Below are 25,213 nucleotides of genomic sequence, written 5' to 3' on the forward strand. Positions count from 1 at the left end.
TCTTTTACGTGCCAACAGTTGGAGGTCTGGAGCGAAGAATAGATGCTAACGTAGTTGTATATAGTGGCAGACATAGGTAGTAGGTAGATGAATAGAAACGAAGAACAACATCCAACCTAGCCCTAAGAGTTACTAAATAAGAGACACCCCCCGAAGAGCTAGCGAGAAAACTGCCTGCCTAGAACTACGGAACCACGCCGCACAACTAGGCTACTAGTAGCGCAGTAACGCGGGGCCCCTAGCACGTATTGCTGCGTTGTGCCACGTACTCTACAAGCATTATCCGCGGACTGTTATTAGTCCAACACAAGGCTTACACGGCACAGCTAACCGGCCTTTGGTAAAAGCAGAGGCAGCGTCGGCGACGTGGCAGCCATGGAATTCCTCCTAACGTAGGAGTACTACGTCTCGACAAGAAATAAATCCGCTACATTTCTATCCGCTACATCCTTCTCTACCAAAAAACACCCTACGGCAGAACAATAACACCCGTATCGCAACTACCATCGCGTTGCTAAAATACTCCCCCCAAACCCGCACCGTATGTCGCTTGGCTAACCATCCTGCATACTCCTTCCAATCTCCTCCTAGCTCTCCTGTATACCCTAGCCCTCGCACCAGCCCTACGCCCGCCGCTTCACTCGCAATCGCTCGAACCACCGGTATCACTACGTTCGGCCACTGACACCGCTGACTCATGCTCTCCCTGGTCGCGCAATACTTCTGACTTACCCAGCACCGTCGGCAGCTATGAATCCTCTCTCCGCTGTCGCACACAAACCGTCGAAACCGGTCCACATCCGTTGCGGTAAGCCCTACGTGTGCTGTGCACTGCACCGCCTTATGCCGCTTCCATCCCTCGCTCCCGCTCTCTCCAGCTACAAAGCACACCCCACATCCATGCCGAATCTCATCCATCATCGCCCGCACATCCTCCCACTCGGCACTCGCCTGACCCTGCGCTTCCTGCACTTCTCCCATCCCCTCCCCGCACCGGTCGCACCCTGCGCTCTCAATGTCGTTGCAGCCTATGCTCTTCTCATCAAGATAACCGCTCATCAGCCCCCTGCGACACCCATTCCCTAGAATAAATAGCCCCATCGCTTGCACGTCCAGTTCTCCCTTCTGCTGCTCGATCCGTCGCTCTACCTCTCCCTGCTCTACAACAAGTACCGAGTCTACCATCTCCCCCGCTCGTCCTCCGCGCCCGCTCTCTTGAGCAAAGTCAATCATACTCCACGGCATCCCTACGTGCACAATCAATACAATGCCCGGAAAATCAACCCCAGTGCCCAATGCGGATGTAGCCACAATCAATCCTCCATCTTTCAGCCACGCTTCGAGCCTCTCGGCTCGATCTATTACCCCAGCGTGATAGTACCCGCAGCCTAGTGCTGTAGCTAACGCTTCGCACTGCGCTTTACTGCGGCTGTATACAATCCCTCTCTGCCGCTTTCTCTTTAACCGCACCCGCTGTCGCCGGCACATAGCTAGCGCCGTCTCTTCTGCCTTGCTCTTCTCGCACCACGACACAAAGTACCGCGTGTTCGGCCGTACAGTACTAGCTCGGATGTGTGTTGCTATCCGTACCTGCATGCTCTCTCCCAGCTCTTCTTCTCGCACCGGCGGCAGCGTCGCGGTAAGTAGTACTATCGGGCACGGTAGCAACCGCAGATTCTTCAGCTTCGCTAGCTTTGGTCGCCAGTCGCTCGACGTAAAGACGAGATGACACTCGTCTACTACTACTCGCCGCAGTAGCCCCTTGCTACTAAGCATGCCGGCATAGCTAATAAAGTTGTCGCTGCTTGTCACGTCCCCTGCTACGTCTGCACTCACTACAACAACAGCGGCCGGGTTCGTCTCGCCGTGCTTCCACTCCATGCAGTCTACCCCGCAGCCCTGTATCCGCTGCACCAGATCCTCAATCAGCGCTCGGTACGGCACCACTACTACAGTAACCCCACCCGCCTCTAAGACTGCCGGCACGGTAAACAGCAAGCTCTTCCCCCCACCCGTCGGAAGCACTACAACAAGCGGCGTCTGTCCGTCTAGTACAGCGTACATTGCCTGCTCCTGCTGCACCGACCGGAAGCCAACCTCTTCTTGCCTAAGCACCTGCTGCATGGCCCTGCGAACCCTCTCTTCCCGCGTGGTTACCGCCAACACCCTTCGCCCCGGCCCTTCTCTTCTGTTCTCCTCTTGCCGCTGCCTCTTCCTCATCCTCGTCCTCTCTACTACGCGTTCGCCTGTCCATGTTGCCTGCGCCCCGTCTCCCCCCGCTAACCCCAAAAACTGATGCCACCTCGTGCTTAGCGGCCGGAACGTCTCCACCGAGCGCACGCTTAGATGCTTAACAATATCCAACCGTACGCTGTAGTATCCAACGCCCATAACCGTTGTTCGCGAGTTCTGCAGCTCCAGCGCACTCTCTTCTTCTTCATCCATCTCCGCCTCCTCTACTTCTCCCACTTCGTCTTGATACCCTTTACTAAACGACTCGCCCACTACCTCCCGCCCAATCCCAACCGCTGTGTGTCGGTAGTCAAGCGTGTGTAGTTCAACCCCAAGACGCTTGCCCGTCTCTCGCTTTAGCAAGCGCGTTAATCGATCTGTCTTCCACGGCCCCTGCTCATCGCCCCATACATAGTCGCTGAAGCTGCCCCCTAGCACCTCCACCGTAAGATACTCTTGAAACGGCTGCAAGTACGCCAAGTAAACGGCCATGATCTGCCCAACCTGCGGCGGCAGAAAGCGCGGCACTATCTTGGGTTTGTCCCATTGCGACTGCGACTTGTGATAGCGGACTACCGTCATAATCTGCCCGTCTGTGACAAAGATATTACGGTCCTGCAGTACGCCATTTCGATGCCGCATCGTTGTAACCTTAGACCCCCTGCCTGGCTGCCCCGACGTTATGTGCACACAGACGAGCAACAGCTCTAAAAAGCGGTCGACCTGACGTAAGTATCGCTTTATCCGCCACCGACTCCATGTACCAGTACTAGACTGCATCCTCCGACCTGGTTCTCTCTGTTGTGCCTAAGTTAGCATCCACTTGAGCCCATTGTGGAGTCTGTTGTCGCGACGAGTAATAAAAGACTCGCCACGTCGTGTAAAGGTAACGTCGTCCGTAATCTAATTAAGCGAAATCTTAAAGCGCTCGCTCGGCTGAGCCACCCAGAGAAGCTCCTGCCAAAGCATACGCTCCGCCTCGGCTACTACATCTTGAGCTATCTGACAGAAGCGGCTGATATAGATGGGGCGACCGTTTAGATAAAAGATCTTCTTGTCCTTAGACTAGTACGCATTGCCCGAGTTACTAGCGGCTAACGCAACTGATTTGCTGTATGCGAGTAAACTAATTATTTCGCTCATCGGACTAAAGGATCCATCCGCGAGAAACTTTTGTCTCTCTGCGAGGAAACGATCGCGGTCCTTGTTGGTCTGCTCGTCACGCTCTGCTGCGGGAAGTAGCTTTTCCACCGCAAGCACACGGACGCAGTACACCATGCCAGCAAGCATGTACGAATAGTGTTTCGCTGTGCGCAGACGATCCATCTCGCCATCAATGCCTAGCACAGCGAGAAAATGTAGCAACCCGCTGCAGAATAAGTTGTTGCTAACAGACTGAAAGATAAACGATGCAAGCACGTCGAGTAATGCATCCACCTAAGCCTCCGTGTCGGCCCCATCTAACATGTCCCACAACGTAATCGCCAGTCCCTTCTGCTCTCCTTGCCAGCAGAAGAGCTCGCGGGCATCTTTCATGAAGTCGGGTTCCTTTTTCCGGCGCGTTGGACGGCGCGGGCGGCTGTCGCTGTCGGCTTCACTTCCGGATCTGCTAGACCTAGAAGAAGTAGTATCACTCTCGTCTGCCGCATCGCTATCATCCACACTACCCTGTCGAAACTGGGCAATCCTGCGCTCTTCGTCAGCAAGTATGCGCAGCAAGTAGCACACAAACTTTACCATGTAGCTTGCGTACGTTGCCTGACTCTCTAGGTTCTGCAGTCGAGCCAACGGCCGCACATCTGCCTCCGACATCTTTGCGCTTCGTACCCATCGCCGTGACTCCCGTGCTAGCGTTGACAAGCCCTTGACGCTCCTCTCAATTAGCAGCTCTACTAATTTCCCCGCCCGCTGTAGCTTTATTTTGTTACGGTCAGGCAGCCGCATCTAGTGCGCAAGATGCTTTCGGTTCCGTTTCGCAAGATGCTCCAACCATCCTGTCCGCTTGAACCAACCCGTCTTGTCTGTCTTGGCTGCCTCTTCCTCCATGACGTACGCCCTCTCCTCTTCTTTCTTTCTAGTCTCTTTCCAATTCGCTAGTTGGGCTTCTACTACCCCAGCTTCCTCGCGGGGTACTAGACGGCTGGCTAATGTCGTTGCTTGCGTAGACAACAAAGTAACGCCGCAATGCATGTTTTTGGAAGAACGTCTGCACTTTTACTGCTGTGTAGCCGACTCCATCCTTAGCGTTCCACGACGCATTATGCTTGCGCTTGCGGTGTTTCCGCAGCGCATCTTGATGGACAGTAAAGAAGTCGCAATCCTCTTCTGCGCAGTGCAGCCCGTCTAGCGGTGGGCTAAGTTCGGGAATGGGCGGCCCTAACGGTGCAGGCAGCGTGACATCTTCTGGCTGCTGAGCCCATCTATGCTGGCGGAACACAGTCGCAATCTGCGCTCTGCGCTTGGGTGGGACGGCATGCTGGACGCGCAGGTGGGTATCAATATTCTGGACAGCTGTCGCATGCTCTTTGCAGACGAGTACATAGTACGCTGGTAAATAGACAATCTGCTCTTCAATAGTGGCAGTAGATGTGGCTGCTTGTGGAGCACGGCGCGTAGAAGCGGTAGCTAGCTCTGTGTGTGCGGTCTATACAAACTCCATTGTAGTTGTAAGCTGAGGTTAGGGGAAGGCGGGAAGACGATAGGCGTAATAGGCCCTGAGTAGCCCGGCGTAATTTCCTAGCCACGCGACTTCGTCTCGCTTCCTCCCCCATCCGGGCCGGCCACAAAGCTCTCTTCACTAGTATACTTTGTTACGATAGTCACCTCTCATCAGCCTACCCTGGCGCCTGGCAACGCAGCGAGTAGTCAGTCTACAGCGAATCGATCGCGCATTCCGTATACTCCTCCTACGCAAGCCTATCGTGACCTGTTGCGAGCTGCTGCGACGACTTCCCTGCTTTCCCCCATACCTAACTCGCTTGCATACCATGCTGGCTGGTTCAGCGTGGACACAGTGGACTGTCCCCCTCTTTTTATCGCGCATTCCCTTCTAGGGGCACTTACACTACTGCGTACCAGCCTTCCAGAAGACATTCTGCTCGATAATACCTGGCACCGACTTTTTAGCGCAGCAAGAGTCTTGGAGAGTTCTGGAGAGTTCTGGAGTAAGCCTACATTCCCCTCCGTCGGCGCAGAAACGTACGGCAGCTTGGGCAGGAGCCCCCGAACCCTCTCCAAAGCGCACATGCCTCGCCTCTGCCAGCGAGAGCGAGGAGGACCCTGTTGCAGGCCATCACCAGAGGCGAGGCAGACGGAGGAGAAGCTATAGTGCTGGGCAGGATGCAGACGAGACGGAAGACGAAGAAGAAGTTGCTCATGACCATAGGGCCGAGGAGGAGGGTGCTCATGACGATGGGGAAGATGACGCTACACCCCCTCTTTATACCAGCCGCGTCTCCAACAACAATCGCAAAGCAGAGGTAGCACGCGAGAAGAAACAGGCGGCAGTTGCGGCGAAGCGGAGAGAAGAACGCGGGCTTGTGGCTCCGAAACCAAATGCTGCTGCTGCTGAGCAGCTAGCGCATCGTGCAATAAGCGACGGTGACGTGCCTGATATCGCCTGGATCCTAGGGCAGAGGATAGGCCAGCTTGACTTCTTTTGTACTGCGCGGCTCCCCTACGTCACCGCCACGACGATGCTTCGCAATGCCCGGCAGCTTGGCAGCCCTACGGCAAGACGCGATGCGACGCAGTTTATGCAGAACTGGCGACAATTAGGTCAACCGGTTTGTATTGCCTTGCCATCAAACACAGCAGGTCAGACAAGGTCTCCCTTCAACCTTATCTAGGACGCAGTAACGCAGGCCGAAAACGTAAAGTCCACCGCGGCCATTGTTGTTTGATAGGGTTTGGCTAGCATTGGTTAGAGATACCAGCAGACGGTAGACATGCTAGAGAAAGCGGATCTTTGAAAGGGCCGGGGTAAAAGCCAGCGGGAGGGAGAGGGCCATGTGCGTGCCCAAGCTAAGCGGATCCTCTGGGAACAAGAACAACCTTCTAGTACGTAGGTGGCGTACAACAACTGGCTGAAGCGATCTCGTCAATGGTACGAAGCCGCTCAGGTGCTGGGTTGGGGCTGTCTCTTGCTTATGCCGGCGGATACAGTAACATCCTGTTAGGTGGAGCAGACGCTGCGAGTCGCGGAGTGGACAGTATGGCTACAACTTGTGCAGCGTGTTAATGCGCCTGCAGTGCAGCTCGGCCGCGAGTTCGATGCCTGGTTAGGTTCTGGTGGTCTTAGCGGCGGCCCGATTCTATGCGCAGAGCGATCTAGCATAGAGGCGAGTCAAGCCTTGCGCATCTGTGCGATTCCCGACTTAGACGAGGAGAGCAATGAGAGCGACGAGTTAGAAGACGTCGAGAAGGTTGATTTGGCAGTGGCAGCCAAGAACAAGCGCCAGCTGACTCTACTAGAGCTCGGATGCTGCAGAACGAAAGACTACGTTGAACCTGCTCGTTGCGATGAGGACCTATTACCGTGAAGTACGATGCAAATGGAAAGAGTGGCAAGTGGATAGAATTGTAATCAACTAAGTACTATCTCTTGTCCACCCCAACTTAACAAGTGTCTTCTTCGTAGCTCTCTTTCCCTCTAACTCCTAGCATCCCTCAGAAGCAGCCTCCTCATCTGCCTTTTGCTACTCGCATGCTACACCAGCAGCGAAGCAGTTTGTACAGGTTGGAGCACTAAGGCCTAGGCCCTTGAGCAGATTCTTAGCGCTGATATTCCGACACTTATCTATAAGTCGCGCGCTACTCTGAAGACAGCCGTCGCATACCGCACTGTTACTAGGAGGGTAGCTTGTGCGGCTTGCGGTTGCCAACACAGCCGTAAGCGCCTCGAAGTTGATCCCGCTGCTTTGGGCTGGGTTGTACTGGGTAAGAAGCCACCTGAATGTTGGCAGGTTAGGTTGGGAAGTGTAGATGAGATTGGCGTTAGTGCGGACAGGGTTGGTAAGGTAGGACTTGATTGTCTCGCAGGCGAAGAACTCGGAGGCTGGGCTTGGAAACGTAGACGGGTTGATGCAGTTGGCGGCCTCGAAGATGATGGCGCAGGCGCGGGGAGTGATGCGGACACTAAAGAGGTAGGTCTCTACTTTATGCCTTGTTAGCTGTTGTAGATATAGCGCGTGAGGTAATGCTTACAGAACTTGACAAATTGATCGAGAGACGAGTCGTTCGCGAAGAACGCCTTGATCTAATCGTCGCTGGGGAGGGACGTGGAGGCGGACATGGTACTTAGAAAGAGTGGTCGAAAAGTGTGTAGTGGCTGACCAATTCTCTAGTAGTTGGAGGAAGAAAGAGCCAAGGTAATAAAGGACGTCTAGCTTTAAATACGTACTATCCCCTCGTCGATAATCGCACGTGTGGCCTTCACCGTGGGTTGTTCTATCACCGCCCCCTTCACTATGGATATCTTTACACGTCTGACGCCCGGATTAACTGCTGCCTTCACCTTGACAGTCAACGCAGCATTACAGCGACAATCTACTCGCCTTAGCTGCGGATATCTCCAACAGCTTGGCGCTCTAATTGGCTACCGCCTTTACATCTGGATCTGCCAGATCTACACGTGGAGGCTGGCGGGACTTGCCGCGCGACTTTACCTTGACAATCAACCCACCTTCACAGCGACAACGAGCTTAGCGTTACAGCGATTAAGTCCCCTTTACTACGGGGATGCCCCGCATCCTAGCGCTCTGATTGGCTGCCGCCTTCACATCTGGATCTGCCAGATCCGCACGTGAAGGCTGGCGGCCGCGCGACTTCACCTCGACAAGCAACTCCTCTTCACGGCGACAATTGACCCCGCGTCACCTCAACAATCGGCCCACCTTGACAGCACCCAGCCTAGCGTTAAGGCGACAATAAGCTCGCCTTCGCCGCAAACATCTCTAGCGACCTGGCGCTCCCATTAGCTGCCGCCTTCACATCTGGATCGGCTAGATCCGCATGTGAAGGCCTGCGTCTGCGCGACTTCACCTCGACAGTCAACGCAGCATTACCGCGACAATCAACTTACCTTCGTCGCGGACATCTCTAGCATCCTAGCGCTGCGATTGGCTGCCGCCTTCACACCCTAATTAGCTAGATCCGCATGTGAAGTTCTGCGGGACTTGCCGCGCGACGTCGCTGCGGTTATTTCGACTTCACTGCAGATATCTTGCTCAATCCAACGCTCGGAGTAGCTGCTGCCTTCACCGCAGATTGTTCCACTTTACCATTCTTCTCATTTAAGTGGCTCGTGCTTCCCTAGGTATATATTGGCGCCTTTCCGCTGCTTCTTTGTTGCAACTTCACAACTTCTCTACATTAATACAATTCTAACACACTTCTCTTACCATGGCATACCTCTCCAACGCCTTGACCTCCGAACACCTATCTACCGACGGTGTCCAAGGCCTACACTATGAGCTGATTAGCAAGGTTGGCCTTAGTGTATGTACCTTTACATCGCTACTTTACCAACACGTAACAAGCTGACCTTGTCTCTAGGACGCTATTGAGCTGCTAACTCCCGCTGAACTCCGCTCCCTCTCTTTGCTGCCCAACACCACGCTTCCTAACGACTACGACCGCACCCCCGGCAAGTTCGTCTTTGCTAATCCCGCGCGCACCTACCCTATCGTCTACAACAACAAGGAAGGCATGCTCGTTAGCAAGTTAGAGAATGGCGATCGCATCTAGGCCCACATCTATCGCGCCTACGGCAACAAGGTTCTCTGTGATCGCCCTTAACGCGTATTTATCTTGTTCTAAGCTATTAGTAGTGGTGGCGTAGTTCAGTGTCTTTCTAGTCTTGAGCAGGTTAATAAGTGGGATGGATACATCGCGGGCGAGTGCGAGGGCCTGGTTCCGCGCTAGCGTTTTGTGTATGATTCCCTTGTTTAAGAGCTTCAGGCGGAGGCGGAGTAGGGGTTTTAAGGACTTATAGGTAGCAGTACCTTGCGGTAGATAGCATGACTTTGAGATCCAATTCTACCTCTTTCTTTCCTACCTCTTTTGTGTCGACCGGCCTGAACATCGTGACAGTACTATTGTTCTAACGTCGACGTGCTATAGCTCTACTATTATAACTCTAACTTGGAAGGCTATAGAAGAAGACGCATCTTTTACCTATCGCGAGGTAACGTACAGTCTAACGTTCTTATTAGCTACTACCTTAACTTCTAGATCTACCAGATCCGCACGTAAAGGCTCGCGGGACTTGCCGCGCACTAGTTTTGTTCCTCTGTGCCTACTTGTAGACCACAATCGCTATCTAGATCGCATTCTTTATATTCTTACAAGCGTAAGAAGTCCCTCTATCTTGCTGTTATCTAATCTACTGACGTACCTACAGTAGTATGGCTTAAGTCTTGAACTTCCTAACTTCGCGCACAGGCCTGTAGTCGGAGGTTACAAGCTCCGACTTCAGCGAGGAACGTCAAGTCTCTCCAGCCAAAGTTCACGCATAAATATCTTAATAATAGTGCTAGCTGCAGGTATTCTAAAAGACGGAATAGATTTGGAGCGTTGTCTTGCATCTTTTGGGTAAGTTGCAGCACGTTACAATACTAGTAAAGCCCGCGGATTATGCGCACGGATTATGCCCTCTAGATTTCCTTTCTTAGTTAGCGAACCCTAACGCGATACCTAATCGAGCGCGGATTGTGCATAATCCGTCGCCTCATATTGGTTAGGCTACAGTAGTAGCTAAGGACGACCTCTATTAGGAAGTGCTCCAATCTATACAGAAGAGGCAACGCTTACTATCTACGACTAGAAAGATAGCTGTGTCTCTAGGAGACTACGTAATTAACTTAGACAACTGCCTTATATAGAGAACACGTACCTAGGTACCTAAATTAGAACTACTTTGTACGGGCATAATCTAGATAGCCTACCTATTCTTGCAAACAGGGTACCTAGGTTAGGAAGAGACATACAGGATTGTAGCAAGAGAATAGTATTAGCCTAAGATAAGCAACAATATTAGACGCTTTGTACAGAACTGCGAGCTTTGTAGGAAAAGCACTCTGTAGAGAGATAGAAGATATAGTTACCTCTGCTCTCTGCTAGTCCTAAGTCGTACGTAGCAGCACTTAATAGTAGACTTTATTACAGGGCTCCCGCTTTTAGAAGAGAAGTTAAATCTAATAGTAGTAAAAGACTGCCTTAGCAAAGCTGCAATCTTAATACCTATGCAGAAGATAGAGAGCTAGTGTGCCGGTGCACAGGGTTCCTTAGTGTGAATCGGCTATTTGATCATCCGAAGATTGCCAAGAACAAGAACTTTAACAGATAAGAACACAAGAGAAGGCAACAGCAGGGAGGGATTATCTTTTAATCTTTTCTCCTCAAGAGGAGGACAGCTTTTTAGATACTAGACACTTGTACAGTACTTTAGACTAGAGAATCTCCCTAGAATAGGATCTCTTCCTACTAAAACAACGCCTACATGCCTCACTACCCATGCTAACTACTTCACATACTCGTAGCAGTACATCTTCATATCCTCTAACACCCGTACAAATGGCGAAGCCTATGGGGATGTACTCCACTACGCAGTATAGGACGTGGTTAGCATGCGTTGATGCGACACACACAGCAAAGACGACTTCCAACAACACTATGAGTGCAGGCTTATCTCTTCCTTTTGGGTCAGCCGGAACCTTAGCAATGGTTGCGTTCGGGCCGACCTTTCTTTCCTCTCTGAGCGACGATGGATGAGACGATTACTTAGAGACAACAACTAATCGGAATTAACAAGAAAAGCCGTTTCGACTAATACCTGGAACGGTACATTAGAATTACAATGAAATGCTGGGCCGACTAGGTTAGCATGACACTACAACAGTATACTTAGTACGCACAATGGTGCGGAACCGCAGGTTCAATGGAACCAACAACCCAATGGGGTACATTAGTACAGAAAGCACTAAGCGGTGCTAAGGAAGGGAGGGCGGGGACTCTCCTAAAAAGAAAAAAGGAGGACAATTAAGAATTTAGGAACAGTTCATTTCAATGAAGGAGTAGTGGCTCCTTCATGAGTTATTCAGAATCGCGACAGCCAAGGAAGGAACAGAAGAAGCGCAAAGCATCAAGGGATCCAGCAAACCCTTCGCCTGAACATTCATCTGCCAATCCTTCTTCTTCTTCGACACCTAAGACCCCAACACCCAGAACGATTACAGAAACAGGAAGCACGCTGTCGTTAGCAATGGCAACCGACAGTATAGTCTCTATGGTTCGACCTAGACACACTACTCTTGTCTTCACCGGTAAAGACGTTACCGAGTTCCTTGAAGACTATGACCGACAAGCCGACAACGGAGGCCTCTCTAGCCAAATGAGAGTCTCCGTCCTTCCGGACTATATCAGCGATGAGGACCGTTCTCTCTCTCGCATCATTAAGCGGCTAGCTGGCTACCAGGAGAAGGACTGGAGCAAGCTCAAGTCCTCTATGAAAGACTACTGGGCTGATGAAGACACTGCTGTTAAGATGGGCAAGCGCTCATACTTGCAGGCCTTCATTCAGAAATGTGTACGCGATCCACCTAGTCTTACGGAGTATTACACTCATTTTGCAACAACATCCGATGCTTGCGTCGCCAGCAAGCAAGTTCCTCGTGAGGAGCTAGGTATCCTCTTCTTCCGTGGTCTTCCGAAACATGACAAGGAGTCTGTTATGTTCATGATGCCAGATGCCCCTAAAGGGGACGACTGGACTGAGTATGACGTGGACAAGATCTATTGCTTCTTGAAGGCACACCACAAGAAGACCAACAGCATCGATGAGATGCACACTTAGGATCGAGGTGGCATGGACGCAGAGATGAGGCGCATCATGCTCACCAACAAGCGAGCTACTTTCAACCCTGACGAAGTGAAGAATGCAATGGCAGACTTTAAGAAGCGGGAAGAGCAACTGAGTGTAGTACCTCCTGAAGTTGACCCGGAGGTGGAGGATCTTATTTCGACACTGAAGGACATGAAGCTCAACATGGCATCAGCAGAGTACTTCATGCACCTTCCTTCGACCAGCCATATGTTCAAGAAGCCCGCCAATGCTCTCTACTTCATTGGGCGTATAGTCAACAAGGAGCCACCGATGGAGAGGAATGATGGTTCCTTCATTGCTAAGGCCCCCCGAAACACTGCTCCTAGAGGGGGAAGCGTAATGTTTGGCCGAGCAGAGCATTCCAACACTTGTCACATGTGCAACACAGAAGGCTATAAGATCGCGGACTGTGAGCTCTACAACAATCTTCGCAACCTAGGTTGGGTTAGCCACTATTGGGACAATGATCGCAAGATTGGAACTTACTACTTTGGCCCGCCGCATGAGCGTCTTGATCTAATCCTAGGAACTTCACCGTTAACAATGAAGCTAGAGTGGCTTAAGTCTAAGATCCGAGAGTACTTTAACGTTACCGATGACGTAATGTAACAACCCGCTTCTAATGTAGTTCTAGAGAAGTTCAAGCAGGACTCTCGCCCTAAGCGTCCTAAACAAGCAGGAACGGCCAATGTGGCTACGCACTCGGGCTATCGCCAGGAGTTTGAAGATGTTCGCCAGCAGTTCCTCCAATTTCAAGAAGGAGTGGAGTACTCTGAGGATGTTAAGACTCTTGACGACATTGACTCAAACAGCATTATCCTTGGAGGAGAGGACAGCGCCTTTCTCCACAGCGCTGAGGGCAATGCTGTTAGTGGGCGCTTAGAGAGAAGCATTCTCCAAAACCCAGATCGTGTTCGGGACGGCCATATAAGGAAGAGAGGGCGACCGTCTAAGCAATCTCAGAGCTCTCAGCCGTCACCAAGAGAGAACGTCAACAACCAAGTTCCGGATTCGCAGGTTTCAGACACCACCATGCGTCAGGAAGATAGCTGGGTTGGAGAGCCATTCCACCCGCAAGCTCCTGACACGCCATTCGCGGTCGTGCATCCACCTGAGGATGTGCGCATAGACGACAGCATGTCGGCTGATCCTAAGCATCTAATGCAGGGCCGCAAGAAGAAGGCGGTCAAGTTCTCTGATGCACTTCCTGACCCAGAGCTTAGGGAGCTCATCAAGGGCCAGCCCAACCGCATCGCGACAGCGCTTCTGAGCCAGGAAGTACGCGGGATAACAGTATCTGACTTAATAGGACAAGGCAGTATTCGCAATCAATTGCGCGATCTTTTAAAAGAGGATGATGTTGGTGTTAACAGCATTGGGATGGTGAACAGCTGTGGAGCTGGCCGTCGCACAGATTTCGGGTCGACTGCCGAGCCACCCGAAATCTGGGCGCCCTCCCAGACCTTGGCGCCCCACCATCTCGCCACCCACGCGCAACAATTACAACTCCCTACAACAACACAATTGCAACAATGCGACACTAAGGTATCCTGCAGCACTGTCGATGTGTACCATTCGAATGCGCAAACAAGACACGAGGTCACCGGCCGCGGGGACTCGTGGGCCGAAGGCCTCGACCGTGTACCCACCAAAGCAGTGCGAGGAGTACATAGACGCGCAGGAAGAGCGTTCGTACAGACAGACCTACCAGAGGCATGGGTGCATGTCTATGGAGACTCAATTAAATGCCTTATTGATACGGGCGCTCAGATGAATATTCTTCGCCTCAGCGCCGCGAGAGCATTGAAGATACCATATGAGCTTCAGCAACAGAGACTTGGAGACCTACCGCAAGGAGTCACCTCTGCCAACGGAGGGCATGAGCCGTTCATTGGCACAGCATTCGATATACCCTTACGCATAGGCACCGTAGTCATTCACACCACCTTTCGCATCGTAGCGAACCTCACACGCTCGGCTATACTTGGAGGGCCATGGTGTGCGGCGTCATGCATTGCGATACAATACAACGCGTTCGGCAGAGTACAATGCCGCATTCAGTCAGAGGATGGAGCTAAGTTAGTTTCCTTCGTCGCGTCGGACCCGGAGCCTGCACACCCGTCTTCGACAATAGACAATAGCCAAAGTGAACAGCAAGACGACGCGGCCGGGCACGTACAAGTCAGCACAATGATAAATCTCCCATTACAGCCGTCTCGAGACGTCCCCGCTGTTCGATACCTCCATCAGTCAGCATGGTGCGACCCAACACAAGGCTTCGGGGAGTACAACATGCTGTACCTAGCATGCATTCAACAGTCATGGAAGAGATGGATGCGAGCTCTCTTCGATAACAATGCTGAAGCACTCCGAGCAGACGAGGATTGTGACGCGATTATCCACCATGAGCAGGAGCTCACCGAACATACGGTCATGTGCGTAATCAATCGCCAGAGAGGTTTAGACTATGCGCGCGCAACTCATTATCAACCAGACGTATACACATTGTACAAGACAGTAGACAAGAAAGTTCGACCTGTAGATACTCCTCGGTCGGATGAGCCAATGGAGTTCGGACGGGAAGACTGGAAGGAATTGGCTAAGGAACGCCAACGCCTTCGTATGTCTGTTCGTGAACTAGACCCAGGCCCACACGATGACATCTTTAAACCACGGTACGCGGCATTTCCAAGAGGAACTCGTCTTACATCAGAGAGGCTTGCCAACCTCCACATTGGAACCCAGGTCACACATGAAGAGAGAGAGCTCTTCATCCAAATGCTCTACAATCGAGAAGCAGCACTGTCCTGGGAATTCACCGAGTCTGGCAGAATACACCCAGATGTCTGTCCACCCTACAAGATTCGCACCATACCGCACCAAGCTTGGCAAGCGAGAGGTTTTGCTGTTCCCAAGAAGCTTGAAAATCTAGTTGTTGAGATGGCCAACGCCCGTCTCAACAGAGGAACATGGGAGCGGTGCGATAGTTAGTATTGCAACCTATGGCATCTTGTTCCTAAGAAGGACGGGACAGCCCGATGGATATCTAATGCTCAAAAGATTAATGCAGTCAGCATACGCGATGCAAACCTACCACCAACAGCAGATGAGTTTTCTGAACGCTTCGCGGGATGCCTCATCAATTCACTTATGGATCTCTTCTCGGGTTACGATCAGATTACTCTTCACAGCTCTAGCCGAGACATGACAGCCTTCTAAACACTAGTTGGGTTGCTTCGTTCATGTACTATGGTTATGGGAGCAACCAACTTAGTTGCAGCATTTTAGCGTGTCATGATGAAGATCCTTAAGGACTACTGGCCCAACACTATGGTATTTGTGGATGACATAACATGCGGTGGTCCCAAGACAAACTACAACATGGAGATGGTTATGCCTGGCGTTCGTCGCTACGTGTATGAACACATTCTTCAGCTTGACGCTGTTCTCGCAGACATTGAACGAGCAGGAGGCACTGTCTTAGGAAAGAAGTGCCACTTCCTCATAGAAAGACTCGAGGTTGTGGGCTATGAAATTAGCCCTGAAGGACGTCATCCTAACAGTAAGAAGGTTCAGAAGCTCCTTGACTGGCCACCGTGTCGCGATGTGCGCGATGTACGTTCATTCATTGGACTATGTGTCTACTATCGTATCTGGGTCAAGGACTTCACAACCATTGCAAAGCCGCTCTTCTGGTTACTGAGAGCAGATGTACAGTACGACTGGGGCCCAGCGCAGGATCAGTCTATGTACACACTTAAGCAAGCAATTTGCTCAGCACCAGCCCTAGCCAGCCTCGACTACACCAACACATTACAATACAAGGTCTTTCTCATGACGGACGCTAGCCAAGATGGAGGAGGAGCCTGCATGGAACAACTACAGGCTGATGGCAAACGCCACCCTATCCGATTCGAGAGCACGCTCTGGTCAGCAAGAGAACGCCTCTGGCATTCTACTAAGTTAGAATGCAAAGCAGTACTGTGGGCGCTGAAGAAATTCCGCACATACTTATACGGCATACACTTCACTATTGAAACCGATGCAGCAACACTTATTGCTCAACTCAACCGCTCATCTACTGACAACCCTGGTTCAGTCATGAACAGATGGATATCTACTATTCTACTATGGGATTTTGACATTGTACACGTTCCTGGTAAGAAGAACGTTGTTGCAGACGCCCTCTCTCGATACCCAAAACCGGATGATTGGGTACCACCAGAGGAGCCCGAGGAAGATCTCGAAGAATTTATTGACCACATGATTGGCAACATGAATGACACAATACCAATTGGAACCGCACGGATACTGAAGCAAGAATATACCGATTAGTCTGAACAAATTGCGCAATTCCTGGTTAACTTTAGGATTCCAAAGGACATGACACCAAGGGAGCGACGCGCATGGAAAAAGAGAGCCCTTAACTTCTTTGTTCGCGATCGCATGCTCTTCCGCAAGACCTCAAGGAACATTGCCATACGCCGAGTTGTCGACGATATCGACATACGTGCCCAAGCTATATGGCAGATGCATGAACATCTTGGTCATCGGGGAATTAACACTGTATACTCCATGCTCGCACAGCGTTACTGGTGGATTGGCATGTACGAAGACGTTCGTAGAAGGCTATTAAGATGCCCAGAGTGCCAACTCCGTTCATCAAAGAGGAAAGTCGACATGTTAACCAACACCTACAGCTTTGCGATCTGGGAGACAGTCGCAATCGATGTAGTCTACATGCCACATTGCCAGGGCAAGAAGTATCTTGTCATTGCGAGAGAATACTTAAGCGGATGGCCAGAGGCCAGAGCGCTTCCCAACAACAAGTCCAGCACTATCGCTGCTTTTATCTACGAAGACATCATATGTCGATGGAGCACCACGCGCAAGCTCCTGGTCGATGGAGGACCAGACTTTGCCAAAGTGGTGAAGTACCTTGCTGAACATTACAAGATTAACCGCATTCAGTCATCCTCACATAACCCACAAGCTATGGGCAAGATCGAGGGTGGTCACAAGCCTATAGTGAATGCACTGGCTAAACTTACAGGTTCATGGGTGAACAACTTGCCTACTGTTCTCCTTGCGGATCGCATTTCCACGCAATCTCAGACAGGCTATTCGCCGTACCAGTTGATCACTGGTTAAAACCCAGTTCTTCCATTAGAACTAGCGTTACCAACATGGCAGACTCTTCCATTCCGAGAAGTCAAGGACCGCGCGCAGCTCCTAGCAATACGCGCAATGCAACTAGACCTTCGAGACCAATTCACTAAAGACGCCGTCACCCGCACCAATCGATTACGGCAGTCTAAGAAAGACTACTGGGATGACACTAAGGAAGTGCGCAGTGAGGATCTACGAAAAGGCGATCTGGTGCTTCTTTGGAATTCTATTCGTGAGATAGACATGTCTAGAGACAGGAAGCTCGACACTAGATGGATGGGCCCGTATCGCGTACGCCTCCCAAGGCCAGAACGAGGCACATTCCATCTAGAGGATCTTGATGGTACACCATTTCCACACACTATCCCCGGGAATAGGTTGAAGCTGTTTCGACAACGAACGGTTGAGGACATCGCAGAACAAGACCGCGGTCGTATGAAGCTTTGGAACCCAGAGAACTGGGAGAACAGCAATGTCTCTGCCGACGCGCCGGCTGGTTCAGTTGCGGATGAAGAAGATAATAATCAAAGCCCCACAACTCGTCCACACCTCAAGGAAGGGGAGGCGAGCAACACGCCGCGCCTCATTAGCCAACCCAGAGTAGTTATCACCAAGCGACTCACTGAAGATGAACGAAGAGCATACAGACTAGACTTTGCTCCCTCCTCCGATTCTGACTCATCCTCAGTTTCCGAAGGGGAAATCTCCTAGGCCAAGGGACGGCCACTACTCGAGGAAGGGGAGGGAGGGCCTATAGGCTCTCTCGTCCAAAAGCCTCTTCTCACAATGCATGCTCAACTTTCACCATGCATTTAAAGCTTGTTTCAGGATTGCCAATTCAAACCAGACGTATTTAAGCTGCCACCGACTTACGACACTCAGCGTCGTCTAAGGCCGTCGCCCCAGCTAACCCAGAGAGCAACCACCATCATCAAAAATACACCTTACCTTCGTCTTCTTCTCTTTCCTTTCCTCCCAACAACGAGGGAGAGAGCCACGAGCATCATCCCCTTGCAGCAGCTGCTAGCAGTGCCGCGGACGTCTAGCCAACATCCAGAACCACTTCGAGTGGAGAAGGACAGGGGACTTTCGCAACACCAGACTATTTCCACCATCTCAACGTACTTGAAACCCCGTCAAAACGAATTCAGTTGAGAATAGTTGTCTATTAGCCGCGGTTTTGATGACCGCAGTGCGCAACAGTCTTGACACACAGATTTCGGGTGGGTTGGGATGCCACCTGAAATCTGGCTGCCACCACCACCACAATACAATGCCGCCTATACACCGCGCCTATTGTTCGCGCAAATACACCGCGGAGGACAATAGGCGATTGCGCGATTTATTGCCGCGCCTTTACTTCACTATTGCCTCCCAACTTTACCTGTCGACATCGCGACAAATAGGCAGCCGCCCCAGCAGCATATATATACTTCTCCTAGCCTGCTACTCTATCTTTCCTTCCCCAACCCTTTCTTCCTATTTTCTCTACCACACACCACAGCCGCCCCTCAGGACTGGGCTGTCTCTTCTTTTCCTGCCTTGGCTAGCCGCCTCACTTTGCTTCCCATCAGAACCTTCACCATCACCAACCACAACAACTACTCATCGACCCGTAGCTACGGCCGACCCCGCATACGAGAGCGCGCGCTCTGCTCACTGAGCCTACGACCGATACGACAGAGGGAGCCCGCGAGCGCATAAGCGCACCCACACACACAACGCACACAAGCCTAGTAACATTAGTCCTACACACTGAGCCAGTCTAGCAAGGGTTTCTTCGCAAGAGCTAGACTAGGGCCGTATAAGGAAGACGCCCGCATTGCTGGAGGCTTGGTAGGAGATGGCCGGCAAGAACAAGGGCAAGAACAAGGGCAAGGGCAAGGAAGTGCAGACAGGTCAGGCCTCCTCTTCTCGCAACCAAGGATCATCCTCACGGGAGACGCCTCCGCGTCAGCAAGAAGACCAGCATCCTCCTGCTACCCCTGGTCTCTCCCTAGGCTTTCAGTCTCTAGATCTTCAAGTCAAGACTTCAGGAAGAAGCTCTGCTTCTCCTCCTTCGACCCGCGCTCGTGCGATCACCAAGGAGGATACTCTTGCGATTGCGCAAGCTCCGTACATCGACGCTAAAAACTTCGTTCTTGCTTTGGCCAAGTCTCATAACATCAAGGAGTTGGACATCGATGAGCAAGTGAAGAGCTTAGTTACTTGCATGGAACATCAAGACCCTAAGCAGCAGAAGGTCCTTCTCGACACCTTCATGGTTAACTCCAGCATTCTCTTCGACCAACTCACAGACGTCATCCTGGGAGTATCCAATATGGCTAAGGAACTTCCAGACCTCATGAGCGAGTACGGCGGAGTCGAAGGTTTCCACAATCAGTATTATGTTCTAGCCAAGGTCAAAGACGCGAAGGAGAAGCGTATTCAAGAGCACTCTAGTGCGGTCAAGGCTATTAATACATTGCAACCCGGCCTCATGGACTTCATCTCTCGATTCTCGAGCAAAGTAGCGTACAACCACCAAGCCATGATGGATGTAGCGTTCTGTTTGCGACGCATGGACGTGCAAGACGTTGCGCTATTCTTAGTCCAAGCTGCTGCTCTGCGCATCCAAGCTATAAACAGGAGCAACGATACCAACATTCTGTCACAAGACTGGAGCACTGTTAGGAACTGGATGAAAGACATTGTGGACTACGCGCTCACGAACACCTACTCTGATAAACCCATAGGGTCACCTCAGGCGGTCGCCGCTCTACGAGCAGACTTTAACAAGTGCAAAATGGAGAAGAAGAATTTGCAGTGGACTTCGAATGCGAACCCTCCAATTCTATTCGCACGCAAGCACATGCTAGATGGGAAAGACAACAACTAGTATGAGTTCTGGCAGCATATTTTCTTCCACTTGGAAGACGTCACCATTCGAGGCGTTCAAACCCCTATCAAGTACACTTTGCACGGCCTTAATCAGACCAAGACTACAGAGGTGGTTACGCGCTATCAGATGAAGATGCACCCTCATTGGAAGCTAGCTGTTCCCATCAACACTGAATTTGGATCCACTCCGAACGAGTCAGAAGCAATTAACGATGGTGGTAATCGAATTGACGCTGAGCTTAAAGAGCTAGGAGCGAAGCAGCTAAGTAAGACCCAGCGAGTGTCACTAGATCCAGAAGTTCGAGAAGTCTAAGAGCGGGAAGCAGGTCGTAAGGTTGTTGAGCAGAGGACCGCCGCTGTTGAGAGCTGGGCTACGAGGCTCCGAAGGAACCGGACAACAATAGAGCTTCCCCCACCGCCGCCTCTTCCTAGTGCCAGCGCTCCGAAGTCTACTCAGGCCTATCGTGCTGCGGCCAAGAAGGTAGACACTACTCTCAACGATGAGGACTATGAGGATGAGGATCAGGATACCGATGAGATCAAGAAACAGACAATGACTAAAGGTTGTCGCTGTACAAACCAGAGCTCAGATTTCCTTGCGCTTGTCCTGGACGGTTACGAGAAGTACACCAAACTCAATGATCGCGAACGTGTTAAGGTCATCAACGCATGGTATCGAGAGGTCTGCGTCAACCGAGCGGGACGTTCCAGCCAACTTAACACGAATCGTGTCTGCTGGCTCCATACACGAGCAACGGCTACCTGTATGGGGCTCTTCAAGCGAGCCATGAACGCTGCTTTTATTAACAAGATCCTTACTCTCCTGTACCTCTCTTAGGATAAGTGGCATAAGTTCCAATCTTACCTAGTAACGTCAATCCTCTTTGTTAAGCGATGGAGGGTTGGCATGCAGGAGTCCGACCTACTCAGTTACCGCTATCGTTCTAGCATCGCAGAGGATCCGTTCCCAATTCCCTCATGGGAATTGATTCGACTTGAAATGGACTGGGGAGATATGTATAACGAATTCCATCGCACGGGAAACATTGTTATGAGTAACTTTGACTGGCTCATGTTCGAGGACGAGGAAGTTATTAACATTATCAAGCAATCCTTTGAGATGTACAGGTACCACCTCCGACGAGTAGACGGGCAAGAAAATCTGGGATGGTTGCGCATCATGTATCACTCTCTTATTCAGCAAGCTGTGCGTACCGACCTTCGTTACTGGTTGACTTACGCGGTTCTTCGCGAAGAGCACACGATGATCTCTTATCCTTACTACACCAAGTACACGGAGGCGGGAGACGCTACGTTCTTCCGCCATGTCGATCTCAACCTTGCCGTTGCCAATGAGACTGGGCTAGGGTCCAAAATGATTCAAGGTTCAGTTTCCTTTGACGCAGAAGACGATAAGAACTGCACTAAGGTATTAGAGGGCTTCCACCGTTATGTTAAGCCGTACTTGGCGTGGCGTCAGACTGTTAAGAAGGACCCTAATGGTCTTATTAAAGGGTGGAAGGATGTCAACGACTGGACCCCAGCAGCACAAGCGACAGCTCCTGGCGTGCAATAGGCCAAGACTATATGTCAACAAGGAGACATACGCATCACGCACCCAATAACACCGCATGGATCTACAGGACCTGCTACCACGACCCGTCGAACAATTCTCCCATGGTTTGTTATAGTACGACAGGGCGTCATAGAGAACCCAGCTATGGGAACGTATAATGAGATTGCCAAGGCTCATCGCAACCTCACTGCCCCTCCGACTTCGCCGTCAGGTCATCGCAACAAATATGGTGGTGTCAAGTGGTCATTCCCAGCAGACGTACACATCGATTTCAACTCTTGGATTCAGAAGGCTCTCCTCGCGCAAGTCTCATGGGACGACCCCCTTGTTCGCATGGAACTCCATGAGTTGCTCAACAAGGACAAGGAAGAAATTATGGAGTTTATCGAAGAACAACGTGAACATGTCATTGACCAGATTAAGGAATTGTGGCCAGTAGTTGTTCGACTTGAAAAGGCTGCCTTTGCGGCGAACGAAGACAAGGGCAATCCAGACTGTTCCTTCTTTACTAACGAGGGTCGCCATCCCGAGCGAGAAGGCGACTGGTTCAGATGGGACCATGACTATTCTTCTGGCGACGCTGTTGATCGTCTCATTGACGAAATCGACATGGAACCCGATGTTCGATATTACTTCCGGGAGAACCAGGGCATGCCTATGATGCCTAATCCTTCTTCTCTGTTTAAGACTCCGCGCTCTCGATTAGGTACTCTGTCATCCCAGGACGGCTCCGTACGTTCTACCGAATCTTCACCTCCTCCTGTCCCACCCATTCCTCCCAAATTCGCAGTACAAGCTCCGCCTCCTTCTGCCCCTGTTGCTGGTCCGTCTACAACTCTACGCCGTAGTGACCGTACTAAGAAGTAAGGTGGGTGTTGACGTGACGCCGCTAGTACTTAGATTTTGGGTGGCCGCTCGATTTCACCTGAAATCTGAGTAGCGCTAACAGCATGACGTCTCACTACTACTATCTCCACTCAATCTTTGTGTTTGTGTTTGTATTTTCTTTCTTTTGTCTTTCCTTTGTTCTGGAAGCATGCGACACGTCTTGGAGCAAGCATGATGGGACCATGCTATGAGGAAAGGGAGGTTTGTGCCGGTGCACAGGGTTCCTTAGTGTGAATCGGCTATTTGATCATCCGAAGATTGCCAAGAACAAGAACTTTAACAGATAAGAACACAAGAGAAGGCAACAGCAGGGAGGGATCATCTTTTAATCTTTTCTCCTTAAGAGGAGGACAGCTTTTTAGATACCAGACACTTGTACAGTACTTCAGACTAGAGAATCTCCCCAGAATAGGATCTCTTCCTACCAAAACAACGCCTACATGCTGTTACACGGGGTTAGGCTATACTTCTCTAGGCTCGGTCCGTACTAAGGCGAGGTAGACTAAAGCGGTAGTCCGTGAGGTTTGTCTGGCGATTCTGTGGAAAAGAGTTATCGTGGAATAACTGCAGGTAAAGACAATCCAATTCTATAAACGATAGAATAACTAGTTAACAATCTGTGTAAGAGATGAACTATTTGAGTTGACCACAATGAGTGTAATAATGAAATCCAACACATTCTTATACCCATTGCCTTAGGTCCTGTCCTCCCTGGCCTCCTATCCCAGAGGGAGGTTTGGGAGGACCGTGGCTTCCCTAGCCCCACTGGCCTCCCGGAGGCCTGGTCTTGGCGGGGTGCCAATCCTGATCACGTGACCCCGAGCCCCGCGATCATCGTTGCGTTCTGACTTGGTCGTGGTTGGCCTTCAACCCCTTCACCCTATGTCAAGGAGAGAATCCTTTGTGTTACCTGTAACACATGCCTCACTACCCATGCTAACTACTTCACATACTCGTAGCAGTACATCTTCATATCCTCCAACACCCGTACACTAGAACGTAGCCTAGGCCTTCGTACGAGAAGTATACTATTACTATAGCCTTTCTCTCTCTATTATGTCTAATAGAGGCCCCTAGTTCACAAGCGCTATGTAGGGAGATGTCTGTAGGTTATTAGACATAAGAAGAAACCTGTCTATAGCCTACTACCTATAGATGGATAGTACGACTAAGAGAGCAAACAGTAATATTAAAGTAGTTGTATAGGTGTTTTGCAACAACAACCAAGACAACTAGGCTACGCTATGCCTAATTCTTAAGCTAATGCTTAACTCCTGCACAAACACGTCTACTAGCGTCTCTCTCTTCTTCCTACATTATAGTTACTACAATACGCTCTTCTTCTAATAGAGAGAACAGAAACGTATAGATAATAGTAAGATAGCTAAGAAACTAACTTATAAGAAGGCTAAAGACATTGTCTAAATAATTACCTCTACTATAGAATAGGCAATCGCAGCTATGTTGTACGTATAGTAAGAACAGGAAAGGCAGGCAAATAAGTTTAGGAAACCTGCCCTTACGTACAAAGTCGGAGATTAGGTTTAGCTTAACCTACAAGACGTACGCACTACAAGAGCTAGCAAGAAGCTAGACTAGAAGAGCAAGAAGTACTAAGTAGCACGCGTACGAGACCTATACTAGGTAGAACTAGCTGTTCTATAGGAAACTAAGTCCTACTATATAGATAAGATTAGACTAGCTACTACTAACTCTCTACTCTTATAATAGACTAACAATTTGAACCCCGCAGTAGTTGTCGTACAAGACAAAGACAAACAAGAAGAACATCTTAAATAGTAGGTAGAGAGCATTACAAAGAAGAGAACGCGTTAAGGAATTAAGTAATATCTTATAAAATAGGTTAGATTTTAAGAAGCTACATAGGAGCTAGAAGAAAATCTAGCTAATACTACTACTCTATAGTTCTAGCTAACTTGTATATAGACTGTACGGTCGCCCTTAGGTTCTCTTTAAAGAAGACAGAACCGCTAGCAACAAAGGCCTAGTTGTCTGCATTAATAAACTTCTCGCTAGCAGAAGGAGCACGAATAGCGCAACTGCCTGTACAGGAACAAGAGTTAGGAAGAGCTTGTTCTGCGCTATTAGGCGCTCCTTAACTAACAAGACTATAGCGCGCGCTATGCTTAGTCTAGACGTAGTTAGAATAAGCACTATTCTATTCTCTAGGAATAGAGATACAACTAGCGAAAGTAGTAAAGGGCCTGTTACTACGTACAGCGTAGGCGCAGTTGTTAGCGCAGCTAGTAATATTAAGAATACTATAGGTATAGATTATAAAAGCCTTAATGTACGAGTCGCGTCTAGTAAGGATTTAGTGAGCGTGGATAGTGCTGCGAGCGATAATAGAAGTGAAATTGTTATTGCTAAGTCTCTAACGGGCGTTGTACGGTAAGACCCTAGCGGAGCAGAGAAAGAACTTAGCGACACAGCGGATAGAAGCCTGTTCTAAGGTTAGTAAGGCAAGAGAGAGGTTAAGTTATACGTACGGAGGCTATTGCAAGCACACAATAAAGCTTATTAGTAATATCTCTATTAAGAATGTACTAGACTACGTAGTTATT

The 25,213-nt window shown here is 50.4% G+C and overlaps 6 protein-coding genes across 6 annotated transcripts; all 6 read left to right on the plus strand.

Moving 5' to 3' along the window:
• The first annotated feature begins 11,219 nt into the window (after positions 1-11,219).
• Positions 11,220-12,184, plus strand: BKA58DRAFT_74419 (uncharacterized protein). Its single transcript, XM_046175840.1, has one exon. The coding sequence runs from the start codon at positions 11,321-11,323 to the stop codon at positions 12,083-12,085; it is 765 nt and encodes a 254-aa protein (XP_046028275.1). The 5' UTR covers positions 11,220-11,320; the 3' UTR covers positions 12,086-12,184.
• Positions 12,185-17,248: 5,064 nt separating this feature from the next.
• On the plus strand, positions 17,249-18,256 carry BKA58DRAFT_451006 (uncharacterized protein). The gene has a single exon (XM_046174371.1). It carries the CDS (start codon positions 17,363-17,365, stop codon positions 17,993-17,995), a length of 633 nt encoding a protein of 210 aa, XP_046028276.1. The 5' UTR covers positions 17,249-17,362; the 3' UTR covers positions 17,996-18,256.
• Position 18,257: 1 nt separating this feature from the next.
• Positions 18,258-19,037, plus strand: BKA58DRAFT_74432 (uncharacterized protein). The gene has a single exon (XM_046175841.1). It carries the CDS (start codon positions 18,468-18,470, stop codon positions 18,945-18,947), a length of 480 nt encoding a protein of 159 aa, XP_046028277.1. The 5' UTR covers positions 18,258-18,467; the 3' UTR covers positions 18,948-19,037.
• On the plus strand, positions 19,038-20,440 carry BKA58DRAFT_74440 (uncharacterized protein). Its single transcript, XM_046175842.1, has one exon. The coding sequence runs from the start codon at positions 19,128-19,130 to the stop codon at positions 20,160-20,162; it is 1,035 nt and encodes a 344-aa protein (XP_046028278.1). The 5' UTR covers positions 19,038-19,127; the 3' UTR covers positions 20,163-20,440.
• On the plus strand, positions 20,298-21,002 carry BKA58DRAFT_435191 (uncharacterized protein; the record flags this gene model as incomplete). The annotated part of the gene is made up of 2 exons (XM_046173315.1): positions 20,298-20,430; positions 20,491-21,002. 2 exons carry the CDS (start codon positions 20,298-20,300, stop codon positions 21,000-21,002), a joined length of 645 nt encoding a protein of 214 aa, XP_046028279.1.
• Positions 21,003-21,344: 342 nt separating this feature from the next.
• On the plus strand, positions 21,345-22,607 carry BKA58DRAFT_397620 (uncharacterized protein; the record flags this gene model as incomplete). Its single annotated transcript, XM_046171435.1, has 2 exons — positions 21,345-21,593; positions 21,741-22,607. The coding sequence occupies 2 exons, from the start codon at positions 21,345-21,347 to the stop codon at positions 22,605-22,607; spliced, it is 1,116 nt and encodes a 371-aa protein (XP_046028280.1).
• Between the last annotated feature and the right edge of the window lie 2,606 nt (positions 22,608-25,213).

This window comes from Alternaria rosae, assembly GCF_020736505.1.
Source record: "Alternaria rosae strain MPI-PUGE-AT-0040 chromosome Unknown BKA58scaffold_2, whole genome shotgun sequence".
Taxonomy (NCBI): domain Eukaryota; kingdom Fungi; phylum Ascomycota; class Dothideomycetes; order Pleosporales; family Pleosporaceae; genus Alternaria; species Alternaria rosae.